Raw genomic sequence first — 15434 nt, forward strand, 5'->3', positions numbered from 1 at the left:
TCTGAACTTAATTTGCACATCTCTTTTTCTTACACTTTTGCTGCTACTCACAGGAGAATCGTTTGAAGACCCTAGTCTTTAAGCCCTTGTGCTCACTGCAGGAACTGATGGCAGGACCACGAAACCTCATTCGCAAACGTCAAGACAAGCTTCTGGACTATGAGCTAATCGAGGAGAAGAGTAACCTGAATTTCGATGAGCAAGCCATAGCTAACACCTACAAGACCATGAACACTCTGCTGCTAACCGAGCTGCCGCAGTTCAACGGGAAAGCCCTTCAGCTCCTGTGGGCCACGCTGGAGGCCTTCAGCTGTCTGCAGAGAGACCTGGCGGCGGATATGGAGCAGCTGGCCACCAGCTTCACTCATCAGGTACTTTTTACAATGCTGAGGACAAAATACAGTGAGATTTAGCTCACACTTGTAGTTTGGTTCTTTTTTTCTGGACCAAAAATGACAATGGTACATTTAGTCCCAGTTATTTTTAACACCGAACCTTAAACAAAAAACAGGTTTTATGAAGTACATTTTGGAGCTTACCGAACATCCAAAACAATGTTGTGTGCTGGGCTAAATGTGCCTGTTTTATGTGTGCACATATAATGGTGTTTTTACCAGATGAGAACTGGTTAAGAGCTTATAAAATGTGTAAAGCAGTGAAAACAGTGCCAGGAATTCCTCCTTTACACACACAAACAATGATCTGCTGGAAGGAGAGGGCGTTTCTGACACCTTTACCAGACTATCGAGGGCAACGTAGCTCCTATACAAGAAAAAACGGGTATACTTAAAAGATTAGTTCACTTTCAAATAAAATTTTCTGGATAATTTACTCACCCCCATGTCATCCAAGATGTTCATGTCTTTCTTTCTTCAGTTGAAAAGAAATGAAGGTTTTTGATGAAAACATTCCAGGATTTTTCTCCATATAGTGGACTTCAATGGGCACCAAACAGTTGAAGGTCAAACTGCAGTTTCAGTGCAGCTTCAAAGAGCTTTAAACGATACCAGATGAGGAATAAGAGTCTGATCTAGTGAAACGATCGGTCATTTTCTAAAAAAAAATACAACTGTATATGCTTTATAAACACAAATGATCGCCTATTCTACTTACGGAAAAAAACGTAACTGCCGCCACGTACGTTTTTGACGAATAAGGAAAGTGAAGCATGTGCAAGACGATCATTTGTGTTTATAAAGCATTATTCCCCGTACTCTTATTCCTCGTCTGGTATCGTTTAAAGCTCTTTGAAGCTGCACTGAAACTGTAATTTTCACCTTCAACCGTTTGGAGGCCATTGAAGTCCACTATAAGGAGAAAAATCCTGGAATGTTTTCATCAAAAACCTTCATTTCTTTTCGACTGAAGGAAGAAAGACATGAACATCTTGGATGACATGGGGGTGAGTAAATTATCAGGAAAATTTTATTTGAAAGTGAACTAATCCTTTTAAGCATACTGTCCTTTTCAGGGTTGCATCCCGTGACATCACGTCCTGTTTTTGGTTCATTTAGATGTCTTTGGTCCACGTTGCGTTCATATTTCAGTCAAACCATGCCAGAGTTTGTTTGGAAGCGGACCAAGATCCACCTTTTCAGGGTTCAGTTGAACCGCACCAGAGTTTTAGAAGCAGACCGAGACCCTCCTTCTAGCAATCTTGGTCCACTTGTTAGGGTTCGGATGGCAGTGTTCACGCTTATTCAAATGATCCGCACTAATAGAGCAATCGCACCTGAGTTTCTGATGCGGTTCGACTAAAACACGGACCAAAGACATGTAAACAAACCTGTTTTTTCTCATAGTAGCAATGTTTTCTATTATGGTTCGGTACAGGCGTCAGAACCGCGTCTCCTTGCAGCAGATCTTCATTTGTGTTAAAGGTCCCGTTTTTCATGGTTTTTTGAAGCTTTGATTGTGTTTATAGTGTGCAATATAACATGTGTTCATGTTTCGCGTGTAAAAAACACAGTATTTTTCACATAATTTACTTATCTGTATACCGCTGTTTCCACTGTCATAAAAACGGGCTGATGACTTCATTGTTCTATGAAGTCCCTCCTTCAGAAATACGTAACGAGTTCTGATTGTGCCAGCGGTTCCTGTGTTGTGATTCGACAGCAGTTTAGCGCATCTTGCCCGGAAAGGTCACGCCTCTTACCATAACGTGGAGATGCACGCGCTCAGTGTTATTGTAAACATGTCTTTAATTTTACCCTATCAATTTGAGCCGGAATCAGACCCGGTGATTGGACTGCGGGATGAAAATTACAACGTTTCGACGACATGGCGACAAACACACTCTACAAACGCAACTCTTGTGTATTCCTGTGGGCGGAGGTTAGTCAAAAAACTGTTTTAGTGACGTCATTAAAGAAGGAAGTAGAGGGATGTAGTCCAAACTGGCCGTTCGATGTAGGCGACTTCTGTTAAATAAAATATCTCGCTTGGCATTGAACTTTGAGCTTTAAAATTTTACAGATTTTATTTATACTCTAACAACAACATTACACACTAACTAAAGTTTGAAACATGGGATCACGAAGAACGGGACCTTTAAAGGAATTCCTGCCGCTGTTTTGCTTTTCATAAGTTATGAGCTCAGTCATATACCATCATATGTACACACACACAGGCGAGTGCATTTAGCCCAGCACAACAGAAATCAAGTTCTGTTGCAAAATATACTCTGATTTTTTTGTTTTGTTTTTTGTTTTTTGTATCTTTGGGTTCAACGCTAAGCGAACCAGGACTAAATGTATTATTTTCTTTTTTTGGTCTGGACCAAAAGAACCAAGAGAACCGAACTACAAGTGTGAACACTCCCTTAAACGCACCAAACCTGAACTCATTTTTAGAGATAACTTATTAATAAATTATTAATTTGTACAGTGCCTAATTCTAGGGTGAATCAAAGTTTATAAATGAGCTTTCTACTTAGTACTTTCAATCTGACCCTATATTTATTTTTGATCAACCACATAAAGCATCAGCATAAATTAAATGCAGTGCATATACAGTCAAACCAAAAATTATTCAGACACTAGATATATTTTTACTAGTGGGTGCAGGACACACTATAGTTCATTTATGTAAGTGAGGATAACAAAATAAAGTAAACTGTGACATATTATACCCAAAAATTCTTTTATTAATATTAACCATTAAAACTGATAAAAATTTGGATCCAAAAATTATTCAGACACTTTGACCTGACCATGTTTTGTTTAAATGTTATCTGACATAATTATTAATTTAACTCTGAGATCTTGTCATATTTAATAACAATTTTTTTAAACTATAGTAAATAAACTGTAATAATGAATGAAATGTCAAGGTGTCTGAATAAATTTTGGATTGACTGTACTACCAAGTATTACAATTTTTAAATATTTTTTCACATGAAAATAATCTCACAATACAAAAAAAAAAAACAAATCTTAATGGTACAAAACAAGTTTTATTTATTTATTTTTTTTTTTTGTCACACAAAACATTATATATATTTGTCCTTTTGATTTTCAAGTAAATTAAAACCTGGACATGTTGTTTATAGGTTTCATGAGATTCACCTTCAGCGTCATGTAGTTACGTCTTCCTCATGATTTCAGTTACACTCAAATAGCTATCAATTTCAGCAACTGTTGGACATTCTGTGCAATAATCCACCCCTGAACGACACGGCAAGCATGTGGTTGGAAAAGTGTTATTAAATTTAGCTTTTTGCAGGCTGGCAGTGTTTATGAATTGCTCTCTGTCTCCTGGCAGCTCCCACACAGTTATTTGGAAACTGGTGAGTTCTGGAAGTGGGCAGAGACTTCGGTGCTGGAGGGTTCGAGGAGGATGGAGAGCCTGTGTCAGAGCGTTCAGGATGAGCTCAATGCTCCCATTGTGCAGGTCAGTTCCAACACAGAGACGCACTATTGTCTGTTGCAGGGTGGAGACGTCTTCTTCTGGGACACTTTGCCGCCTTACTGCAGTTTAATGTTGCCTGTGGACAGTGCTGGAAAACAACCATAGCTAAACACAGCCATTCATTCATCTTGATATAGTTTAGACCTCATGTGTTTTACATCAATTCATTCATTAATTTAGAGCATATCGTAGTAAAATATGTTATGTCCTGGGGTTACTGTACTACGGGTGGCCCTAAACAGCTGCTTTTTATTTAGTAAAATGCAAATTACAGTAAAATTATACTACCGGTCAAAATGGGACGGGGCTTGATCATGCATCAGAACTTGATTGGTTTGTGAAAAGTGAGCTATGATATTTATGGGTCAAGATTAATTATCAGAAAAGAAAAGCTGTTTGAGAGGAGATGAAAGTTTGTATTCATAAACTTTTTTTTCCACAATGTTCACTGATGAATCATGTCATTAATTTCTCACCCTCATGTCGTTCCACACCTGTAAGACCTTGGTTCATCTTCAGAACACAAATTAAGATATTTTTGATAAAATCCAAGAGTTTTTTTTTTTTTTTTTTTTTTTTTTATCCTCCATTGAAAGCAACAAAATGACCACATTCAATGTCCAGAAAAACATTGTTAAAATAGTCAATGTGACTACAGTGGTTCAACCTTAATGTTATGAAGCGACATGAACACTTTTTGTGCGCAAAAACAAAACAAAAATAACGACCGTATTCAACAATTTTTCCTCTTCCCTGTCAGCCCGTTAAGCAGTTGCCGCATTTCTATGTTTCCATGGTTACGTACGAACGCCGGCTCCTGCGTCAGCATCACACGCATGCATCATGCTGCTCACCTGATCAGGCGTCGGCCAATACTGAGCCGCGGTTTGGAACGTAGAACTTGGAAGCTGCAACGAAAGTAGTGTAGCAGAGGAGAGACGGAAAGAGACAGATTTGTTGAATAAAGTCATTATTTTTGTGCACAAAAATGTTCTCGTCGCTTCATAACATTAAGGTTGAACCACTGCAGTCACAGTGACTGTTTTAACAATGTCTTTGCTACTTTTCTGAACCTTGAATTTGGTAATTCCGTTGCTTTCAATGGAGGATAAAAAAACCTCTCAGATTTTATCAAAAATATCTTAATTTGTGTTACGAAGATCTTACGGGTGTGGAACGACATGAGGGTGAGAAATTAATGACAGAAATTTCATTTTTGGGTGAACTAACCCTTTAAGACCAGGAGCATTTATTACATTAAATAGGGTGCATTTTGATTTCATGTTGTGCATCTTATCGTCTTCTGACGGCGTATGCAGAGACGCCACCATTGTCATGTTTCATATTTCAAAGCCGTATGAATGTTATGTGTTGGTATTACCTCTCTGTCTGTCATGTCATAGGCATTAGACCATCATTACAGCTAATGACACAAACAGTTGTTATTACCCAGAGTCTCAGCGTTCAGGTTCTGATCAATATAATGTCTTCCATCATTAAGACATCAGTCCTGATGAGTTTATAGAGAAGGCAGAAGGATCAAACAAAGAATTGCTCTGTAATCTTCAGAATTACTGTGTGCTCAAAATGTAGATCACAGATGTAATTCCTTGGTGTATCTTCCTCTGTTCATTTTCTCTCTTGGTTCACTGATCCTGCACTCTAATTACTGCACTTATGCCTTATTTCATGTACATGTACTTCATAATGCTGCTGCATGTAATATTGTGTTAAATTTGAGTAGGTACCAATTAAATCAGTGTTTGCTGTTTCCTATCTGTGACGTCTCAGGCCCCCAATCCCATGTGTGAGCATCGTCTCAAGGCTCTGACCGCTAAGCATGGCTCAGAGAAGATCTACCAGCTGACAGGCCCTGTGGTGGGCACCCGTGACCTTGACCTGACCCTCAGCAAGGGAGAGCTGGTGGCTGTCGTCAGTGAGATGGACACACGAGGAGACCGTCGCCGCTGGCTGGTTGACGCAGGAGGTAAAACTGGCATGTGGAAACCTGTGGAGAATTAGGTCATGCTAGTGCATTTGAGCTGAGCTGAAATCGGCAGATTTATTCGTTAAGTGGGTTATTAGGTGAACAAGATTGATCCACATCATTCTCTCATATACTGCATGCATATGGGCCTAAGAACAAGAAGAAATTGGAAAAGAAATGTGCAAATGCAAAAAAAAGGTCTTTTTTTAAATTAAACTTACTTTAATGATCAGTTCAACACTTCTGCCGATATAGATTTCACTTGCTCTAATGCAATCTAAAATCCATCTGATTAAACTGATTTCACTTGCTTTAAAGCAATATATAACCATCTGATAATGCCAATTACACTTACTTTATTGCAGTGATTTGCATTTTGATAGTGTCTGTAAAATGTAAAGATTAGGTCTAATGACAGTAATGGAGGTGTACTGTAATAATAGCTGTTGAAATAAAGTGGTGCTAGAGAACATAATGGTGTAAATGCATTTTAAACATTCATAATTTGTGAAAATTTGCATTGCTTGGTAGTTACTGTTTTGAATTTTGTATGTTCCTTGGACCCTTTGGACATCTTTGTTGGTCCTGGAACAACATTCCAATCAACTAATCTGATTTCAGGATCAGGTTTACAGTTAATGTCAAGTTTAGGCTTACAAGGGCTTCTACACCATTCTTATTCACCTATTATTTCCCTCCCTTTAGTGATAAATTATGGGTTTAGGGGTAGGGTTAAGACTATGTTTTTAGACAGGAATGTTGTTCCAGGATCAACAATAGCTGTTGATCCAGGAACATGTCCAGGGTTTCTGCGTGTCTTAAAAAGGTCTTAAAAATCTTAATTCACCCTTAAAAAGGTCTTAAATCAGAGCAGAAAGTCTTAAATTTATAAAGTCATGGCATTAAATGTTGCATGAATGGCAAAAAACTCTTCCTCTTCCTTCATCCTGTTTCCAATACAAATATGTAAACCTTTAAATCAAAATACATTTACTTGCAAATGCAAAATAAAGTGAGTTTATGCTTAAAACTTTTTCTTTTTTTTTACCCTATTGGCAGATATTTGTTCTTGTTTTGATCATAAACTCACTTCATTTTGATCAATTTCACAGAAAACAAGACTTCATATTGTATATCATTTTGTATATCCAGTAAATGCTTCTTGATTTGTGAATCTTTAAAGATGTAATATAAGTCTAAGGTGTCCCCTGAATGTGTCTGTGAAGTTTCATCTCAAAATACCCCATAGATTTTTTTTAATTAATTTTTTTAACTGCCTATTTTGGGGCATCATTAACTATGCACCGATTCAGGCTGCGGCCCCTTTAAATCTCGCGCTCCCTGCCCTCCCCCAGCTCTCGACTATAATACAGTGCATTTACAAAGTTCACACAGCTAATATAACCCTCAAATGGATCTTTGCAAGATGTTTGTCATGCATGCTGCATGCATGCGTCGGATCATGTGAGTAAAGTATTTATTTGGATGTTTACATTTGATTCTGAATGAGTTTGATAGTGCTCCGTGGCTAAAGCTAACATTACACACTGTTGGAGAGATTTATAAAGAATGAAGTTTTGTTTATGAATTACACAGACTGCAAGTGTTTAAAAATGAAAATAGCGACGGCTCTTGTCTCCGTGAATACAGTAAGAAACGATGGTAACTTTAACCACATTTAACAGTACATTAGCAACATGCTAACGAAATATTTAGAAAGACAATTTACAAATATCAGTAAAAATATCATGATATCATGGATCATGTCAGTTATTATTGCTCCATCTGCCATTTTTCGCTGTTGTTCTTGCTTGCTTACCTAGTCTGATGATTCAGCTGTGCACAGATCCAGACGTTAATACTGGCTGCCCTTTTCTAATGCCTTGAACATGAGCTGGCATATGCAAATATTGGGGGCGTACATATTAATGATCCTGACTGTTACGTAACAGTCGGTGTTATGTTGAGGTTCGCCTGTTTTCCGAAGGTCTTTTAAACAAATGAGATTTACATAAGAAGGAGGAAACAATGGAGTTTGAAACTCAATGTATGTCTTTTCCATGTACTGAACTCTTGTTAATTGTAAATTCAATTTTTGATTCTAGGGCACCTTTAAACATTTGCACTGGAAAACAACTTATAAATACTGAGGAAGAACATCACTGTTTTACTAATACAACTCATCGTGTTTCTCCTTTGACATTTTACATTTAGAGAACATATTGATGTATTGATTTCCCTTCAATTAATTACTTAAATATTCTTTAATTGGTCTTAAAACGGTCTGCAGAAATCCTGATGCCTGTCTTGGCAAAATCACAGTGATCCTTCTAACAGCCAGGTTTAACGTAATAAACTAATTTTTAAAAATGTATTGATTTATTTATTGCAACTGGACAAAGGGATAATGTTGTCTGTTGAAAATGTTCATGTGTGTTTTAAATATATATATATATATATATATTTCTTGCATACTATCAGCACAACAATTGCTGGTGAAAGCCTTTGGTAATGCTATGACTGACATCTGCTGGTCAAGTAGAGTTAAAGCACTCTTTCAAATCAGCTCTCATCAATCTGCAGGATAAAGACCTTTAAATGTGTGAATTTGAGTGTCTTGATAGGACTTCTAATTTGTATTTTTCTTCAGGCCCGAGGGGATATGTGCCCGCCTCAAAACTGACACGCTACCACCAGTTAACTGTTGACCCGCCGCAGTCTCCTCATCTGAACGTCATGCCCACCGGTCCAGGACCCCGAAGACACTCCTACACACCTGGAGCCCAGCCGCTCCCAACCGTCGTGACCACACCCTGTTTTCAGGTGAGTGACACAGACATGCGCTTTGACTGACGGGTCATAAGGCCGCCTAGTTACTCGGTCTGATTCGTGTGTCAAACAGAACGGGACCTTTGGAGATTGATGGCAGGTCTGCGGTATCTCATGATCATCAATCACACACTTCAGCATTTGTGAATTCAGTATTGGAAGAACAGAAATGAACTGCCGCTCCTTGTCAGCAGAACTGACGTACTCTATCACGGCCACCTACGCACACACGCGGCACCCACACATACACACTGATTCAGTCATCTGCATGATCTGACTTTCAAATGGTTCCATATCGTTATGGCTTCATGTTTAGGAAAGCAGAAATGTCAGAGGTAGATCTTGACTCTGGGAGGTACACTGCTGTTGTGACTGTAAAAATGTGACTACGTTTTCTAAACCTCCACGAGTTGTTTATCATTGTGACAGTGCAGAAATTCTCTTTCAGCTTGTGAGAAAACATGACCGGCTAACATTACAGCTCCCAGATGAATTATATATCCAGTTTTTGTAGTCTCAGGTTATATAACTTTGCATTTACAAAGCATTGTTTTCCGAAAACAATATTTTCTGAAGAAAATGTAAGTTGTTGTAGATAATCCATTACACATCTCAGTATGCAAGGATAGATCTGCCGCTACTTCTTTTTTATTGCAGCTTCACCATTTAGGGCCCTATTTTAACGATCTAAGGCTATGTTCACGCTGCGAGCCTTAATGCTCAATTTTCTGGGTTTTTTTTTGTATAGCTGTTCACATTGTTGTTTTAATTGCGGCCAATATCAGATTTCCAGTGTGAACAGATCATGTTTCTGAACTGACTTGCATGCACAAAAGATGGGGTTTCCAGGTTTTTACCACAAAATCCACTTAATTGCTTCTCAAAACTTGTCCAAAACTAGCCCAATTTCATTCCGTGGGGTATCCCAGTAAAAATTGCATTCCGGGGGATAAATATCACGTTAATGCATTCGCTTTAACCCACTGAGTTGCAAAACAACCCGCAGCAACAGTGGAAAAAAGTGACAATTTTGTGGGAAAATCACAGACTTGGCAACACACACAGTGCGCTGTCATAATGAAGGGCCGAGGGCATTAAAGTAAGCAATTAAGCATTTTTTTATAGTGTGATCTGCTACAGGAAGGCAGCAAAATTATGCATAGGAAATATGAAAAATAAAGACAATAATGTGACAAAAGAGTTTTGAATCTTTGATACGAGCCCTCGTGTTTTGCTTGTGTCAGACCTTGTATTATAGAGTTGTCTCTGTAATACTTGCGTCACTTCTTCTACTGACTACCCTTCACATCTGTTTTAATAATTTGGGTATGTAAAATCTTTGAATAGACTCCCATGAGCGCAGAATTGTGTGACGTAAAAATCACATGCGGTCACATTACAAAACATCTGACCCGTATCGAATTTAGTACCACATATGGAAGTGGCACAAATCAGATCAGAATTGAAAAGATCCAATTCCATGTGGTTTGTACTATTCACACTGTCATGGGAAAACAGATATGAGTCACATGTGGGCAAAAAAATCAGATTTGGGCCACATTTACCTGCAGTGTGAACGTAGCCTAAGTGCAAGGCGCAGGTGCACTTAGGGCGTATACGAATCCGCTTTTGTTAGTTTAATGATAAAATTGGTCGGCCAGGCGCATGGTCCAAAAGGGTTGTACCTAGTCTCTTAATGAGTCATGGGTGTGTTTTGGGTGTCAAAGTCCCTTTAAGACAAGCCATTTCACTCAGCGGCCATCTTTGAAACGCCTCTCGGGCATTCAAGTGCAGCTCCTATCACTTTTAATGGGGAAACCTCAAATTCTCCAAAGCTGTTTGCCAAGATTTCGATTTACATTTCATATATATCACCAATGAAATCTGACAACAACGGTCTCATAAATTTTGTTTCTAAACGCTTGAATCGTGACAAAAAAACTGTATTTTTCAGGTTAGATCAAGCTAATGCACATGCGCAGTCATAAAAGCGCGTCTCGTGTCTTATTTTGGATCCGCGCATCTGACTGTTTCTATAGGAACCGGAGTTTCTAACGGCCGCGCAATGACTTTACCAATTGGCGATTGGCTCTTATTTAGATGGCCGGACTTATTCCGCCATATTGCGCGTTGCACTTTCTCCCATTCAAAACAATAAGAGTGACATGTCTTGTGTTATTCTATAGTCTTTGGTAATGTGCAATAAGCCAATCAGAGTCTCATCTCCCATTCCCTTTAAAAGCTTTTAAAAGCGGATTGCTATTTACGTGGCGGAAAATATGTAGGCGCATATTACTAACGCGCCCTTTAAATAACAAAAAAATACTGCGGCATTGACTTTAGAGCAGGTTTTTGTTGGTCAATGGCGCAGTTGTTTTCAGTGTCCTCAAAATAGCAACATGCCAACAATGCACCTGAGCACACCTCATTTTCAGACCAGCATTTCCATGGGCGAACAGATGGGTGCGAGTGCATTTGCTATTTAAACAACGGGTGCTGGACATGAAAATAAAAACAGCATCGGGCTGAAACTAGCAAAAAACACTTGCGTCACAATGCGCCGGGTGTATGATAGGGCCCTTAGAGTTAGAGATGTTCAATTCCCTGTGAGAAAGTGTGATGCTAGCCTTGGCAAACACCACTCATGATGAACATGATTCATAAAGCATTATCGCTGTTAGCCACAGGGGGGAGCACTTCATCTAATTTCTCTTTTCAGTTTTTATTTTTCCACCCAGCTTTTTTTTTATTCCCTTATAAGCTATAATATCATAAACCTCCCACTCTTAACACTTGAACATGTCTCAAGCACATTGTGTAACACTGAATACCACTTAAATCTAAAAACATGTTGCATATACTCAACAGAGCAGAGCACTCAAACACATTCATTCTCTAGGCAGATTTCAGTCTCAGTTGTTCAGTTTTGTTGTTTGTGTGGGTTTTGCCAATGACTCACAGAAAAGAACTCATTCCAAACCAGACTGAAACTCTCTCTATTCTCCATTTGCAGGTGTACGCAGGCTATGACTTCACGGCGAGGAGCGGTCAGGAGCTTTCTCTGAGGGCTGGTGAGCCGGTGCGGGTGGTGGAGCCTCACGATAAGCGTGGAAACAAGGAATGGAGTCTGGTGGAGGCGCGTGGCAAGAGAGGCTACGTCCCCTCCAACTACCTTGCCATCCTCCCCTCTGTGATCGCCTCACCCACCTTCCCTTATCGCTAGCTCTGAATAATATCCATGAAAGAACATCATCTCCTGTTGATATGAGTCTTCGAGCCAGTACCCAAACACACACAGACCATAAGAAGCACTTTCCCTGAAGGGCTCTTCATACGTGAGGGGGCGGATGGCTGCTGTTTGATGCGTCGTTTGACTGGTGTATGTACTGGAGTGGTGCTTGGGCCCTGCTGTGGAGTGGTCGTCCGTATACTTGATCTCCGCTTCGCCCAGGGCTGTTACTGTTGGAGATCTTTTTATCCAATGAGAGAAGAGCTGCAGGGGCAGGCAGACACATGGCTACTGCTGGAGTGCGCTGTTTCCTGCAATTACCGCTTGGATCAACACCTCAGCTGTCCTTCGAAATGATGATTTGGGCAGCCCTGGTACTACTTGCCTGCTTCACTGTCTTACTACTGAAGAAAATGAGAATATTTGGAGTTTTGCTTGTTTTATGAGTCAAAGCTCTTTTGCACTGGTTCCCAGCTTATTGAGATGACTAATATGCTGACTTAAAGACATTCTTACTTTTGCATTTTAATAATACTTGATGGACAGTTTTATAGTTATTTAAATTTGTACAGTGGATCTAAAAAGTATTTGGACACTAAGGACACAAATTAATGTCCTAAAAATAATGCATTGGAAATAAAATATTAATCCAAGTGACATTATAAAAGCACCAATACACTTCCCAAGCAGAGCTTTTCACATAAAGCGGTCGGCTAATATATTGTCAATGCTGATAATTGCCTCTTTTTTTAATATTTGCAAAAGCTGAAATGTTTTTCTGCTTGCCTGATAAATGTTGGCAGACTTTTATTTTGACAGCGATGAGAATGTTGGTGTCTAAAAGCAGATGCATAATTCTATGTAATTCTATGCATATAATTCTAATTCCAAATTGTATGCGGAAAGGAGAATTCTGTTGTCACTGGAACAGTGTTGCCAAGTCTGCGCAGAATTGGGCTATTTTAACACTTTTGCCGCAGGTTTTTATATCTGTGGGTTGAAGTGACCCCAAATAACATGATATTTAGCCTCTGGAATGTGAATTTGTCCTGGAGGAACCCTGCCAAAAAGCGGATTTTACCCCCTGGAACGCGTGGACCCACTCTGCGAAACACGATTGGGTTTTGAGTAGCAATTGGGAGGGTTTTGTCATGGAAATCTGGCAACCCTGCACTGAAAACACATGAAATTTTAATGTATTCACTTCAAACTACGATGCCATATATAAAATTAGCATTTGAGAGAACATGATTCCCAGTAAACACAGACTTGCCAGATTACTGAGTGCACTAGTTTCAGTGCTTACGTCCTTTTTTGTGAAAAAATACTATAATTTGATTACTGAATCAAGAAGTTGCTATTTATTGTACAGGTTTACTTTTTTCCATATTGATTAATGTTCTAATATTACATAAAAAATTATTAATCTTTATATTAAATATCTTTAAATATATTGGTTTTATATCAATCATTAGCCACCCTGCTTTTGAAGATATCAGCATTGCCATCAACCATCAAAAAAAAACCTATATCGGTCGACTACTAAAAAAAAGTATAGTGATGCTTTCTAGTTGTCAAACATTTGTTTGCAGATGCTGGTTGGATTGATATTTATTTATTTATTTATTTATTAATGCAGTGACATTCATACATTTTTAATTGTGTCTTAAATGTCCAAATACTCTTTGGAGGCACTGGGTGGTGGTGGATATCGAAGACACTGTAATGATGCAGATTCAGAACTGCATTGTTCATAACCTCTGTGATGAAGGACTCACTGAAAGATTCAAAGGTGCAGAGGAGTTGCTGCAGTGTCCGTCATGAACAACTGTCTGCCTGCACTTGCATCTGATGTCCACTGGAGGCACCAGAGCACCCTCTGTGAAGACTGTCATGTTACCTTACTCAGTGTTGGATTAATCCCCCAAACAGAATCATATATTATTCATCTGATCCTCACAATGGCCTTAACAGGGATCCAGTGAGAGGCAGTTCGTCTCCTGGCGGTACTACCCCCTGAATATGGCATCATCTGTACATATCACTTTGAAGAGATATTTATTTTATTTATTCTTCATGTCCACTCTAAAATTAAACAGATTCAGTCTTGAATTAAGCCATCAGAACTGTTGAAATCCATCTCATACCTTGACATTTCTGCTGTTATTATGAGAAGCTGTTATTCGTCGTGACTGAAGTCTTCTGCCTGACCTCTGAATGCTCTTATTTGTGACCAGCCAGCAGATTAAAACACTGACGTGAACGAGGCAGATTATTTCTGTCTACTGCAGAGGTTTATTTTGGAGATATGCATTGGGTTGGAGGCTGCTTTTAGCCCAAGACAAGTGCTGCTTTTCCTCTGAGAATGTGCAAATGTCACAGCAGGGCTGATGATGACTGTGTTTTGTCATGCTGCAGGCAGAGTAGACATGCGGTTCGTTGTCCGAGAGAGCACTGCCTGTCAATCGCTCCTACTTCTGCTGAGAGCTGCTTGTCAGCAAAGCTTTGATCCTCTGAACCCCTACAGCTACTGCTTCCTCTATGCGACAGAACTCGAAGCTCTATAAATAAATTTCTCTATTCAATGGTCTAAAAATAGCTGCTTGTCGGCAGGATCCCTCTATGGCTCACCCTATTGGAGCTGTTGGGGACTGCAGCTGCGGTTCCTCTCGCTCCTCTGGGAGGTGGCATCTCTCGCATTACATCAAATCGTGCCCTGGCCCTACTCTTCGTCTCTGCTGAAGAGCCATGGGAAAATGCTACGTAATTAGATATATAATGTATCCCTCACAACATTACATACTATGAAGCATTTCCTAGTGAGAGAGCAAGCAAACCTTACACCCCTATTCTAGCTCCCTGTATCATGTCTGTTTGTGTGTGTATTAGACGGAGAAGGGACGATAAGCCTTGCAGTAGGGGTTTGTAAGTCCGCAGTAAACATTGGCTGTCTTGGTGGCACTGCATATTCATATGTACACGCATGCGCAAAACCTTTTTGTATTTTTGTCTTGTTTTACAGAAATAATATCTGAACATCTTTAAAACAAAAAAATTATTCAAGTAAAATTGCATGAGATATTAAAATATTTTTGTCAGTATATCAGTGGCACAAAGCTAACAATAATTAGTGGGATTTATGGTTAAAACAAACAAAAAAATGGCTAATAGGGTAAGATAAATGAATTCTGGTATATGATATATTCATATAAAATAAGTCTTAATGCTTTATGTAAATATTAAGTTTGTATCATATTATTAATAGTAATTAGGGGTCAAGCCCCGACAGGCTCATGCTAATTCAAATGAACCCTATATGAATATTTTTCTGCCATTTTGAATTTTCCGAAAAACCTATTTTTTTTTATTTTATTTTTTTTAATTCAATTTGCATGAAATTTGGTATGTAGCATCTACTCACACTTCAGGCAAAAAGTTATTAAAAGATTTTTGTTTGGCCAATCCATTCTCATATAG

General features: G+C 39.0%; 1 protein-coding gene across 5 annotated transcripts in view; it reads left to right on the forward strand.

Moving 5' to 3' along the window:
- The window catches only part of arhgef37 (Rho guanine nucleotide exchange factor (GEF) 37), a 28874-nt gene extending 13974 nt beyond the window's left edge, over positions 1 to 14900 (forward strand). For all 5 annotated transcript variants that reach the window (XM_048176408.1, XM_048176411.1, XM_048176410.1 and 2 more), the window contains exons 9-13: positions 54 to 371; positions 3766 to 3894; positions 5704 to 5899; positions 8550 to 8722; positions 11742 to 14900. In XM_048176408.1, coding sequence (XP_048032365.1) covers positions 54 to 371; positions 3766 to 3894; positions 5704 to 5899; positions 8550 to 8722; positions 11742 to 11951 — 1026 coding nt within the window. In that variant the 3' untranslated portion in view covers positions 11952 to 14900. The remainder of the gene's footprint in view (positions 1 to 53; positions 372 to 3765; positions 3895 to 5703; positions 5900 to 8549; positions 8723 to 11741) is intronic.
- Positions 14901 to 15434: the final 534 nt, after the last annotated feature.

This window comes from Megalobrama amblycephala, linkage group LG23, assembly GCF_018812025.1.
Source record: "Megalobrama amblycephala isolate DHTTF-2021 linkage group LG23, ASM1881202v1, whole genome shotgun sequence".
Classification (NCBI taxonomy): Eukaryota; Metazoa; Chordata; class Actinopteri; order Cypriniformes; family Xenocyprididae; genus Megalobrama; species Megalobrama amblycephala.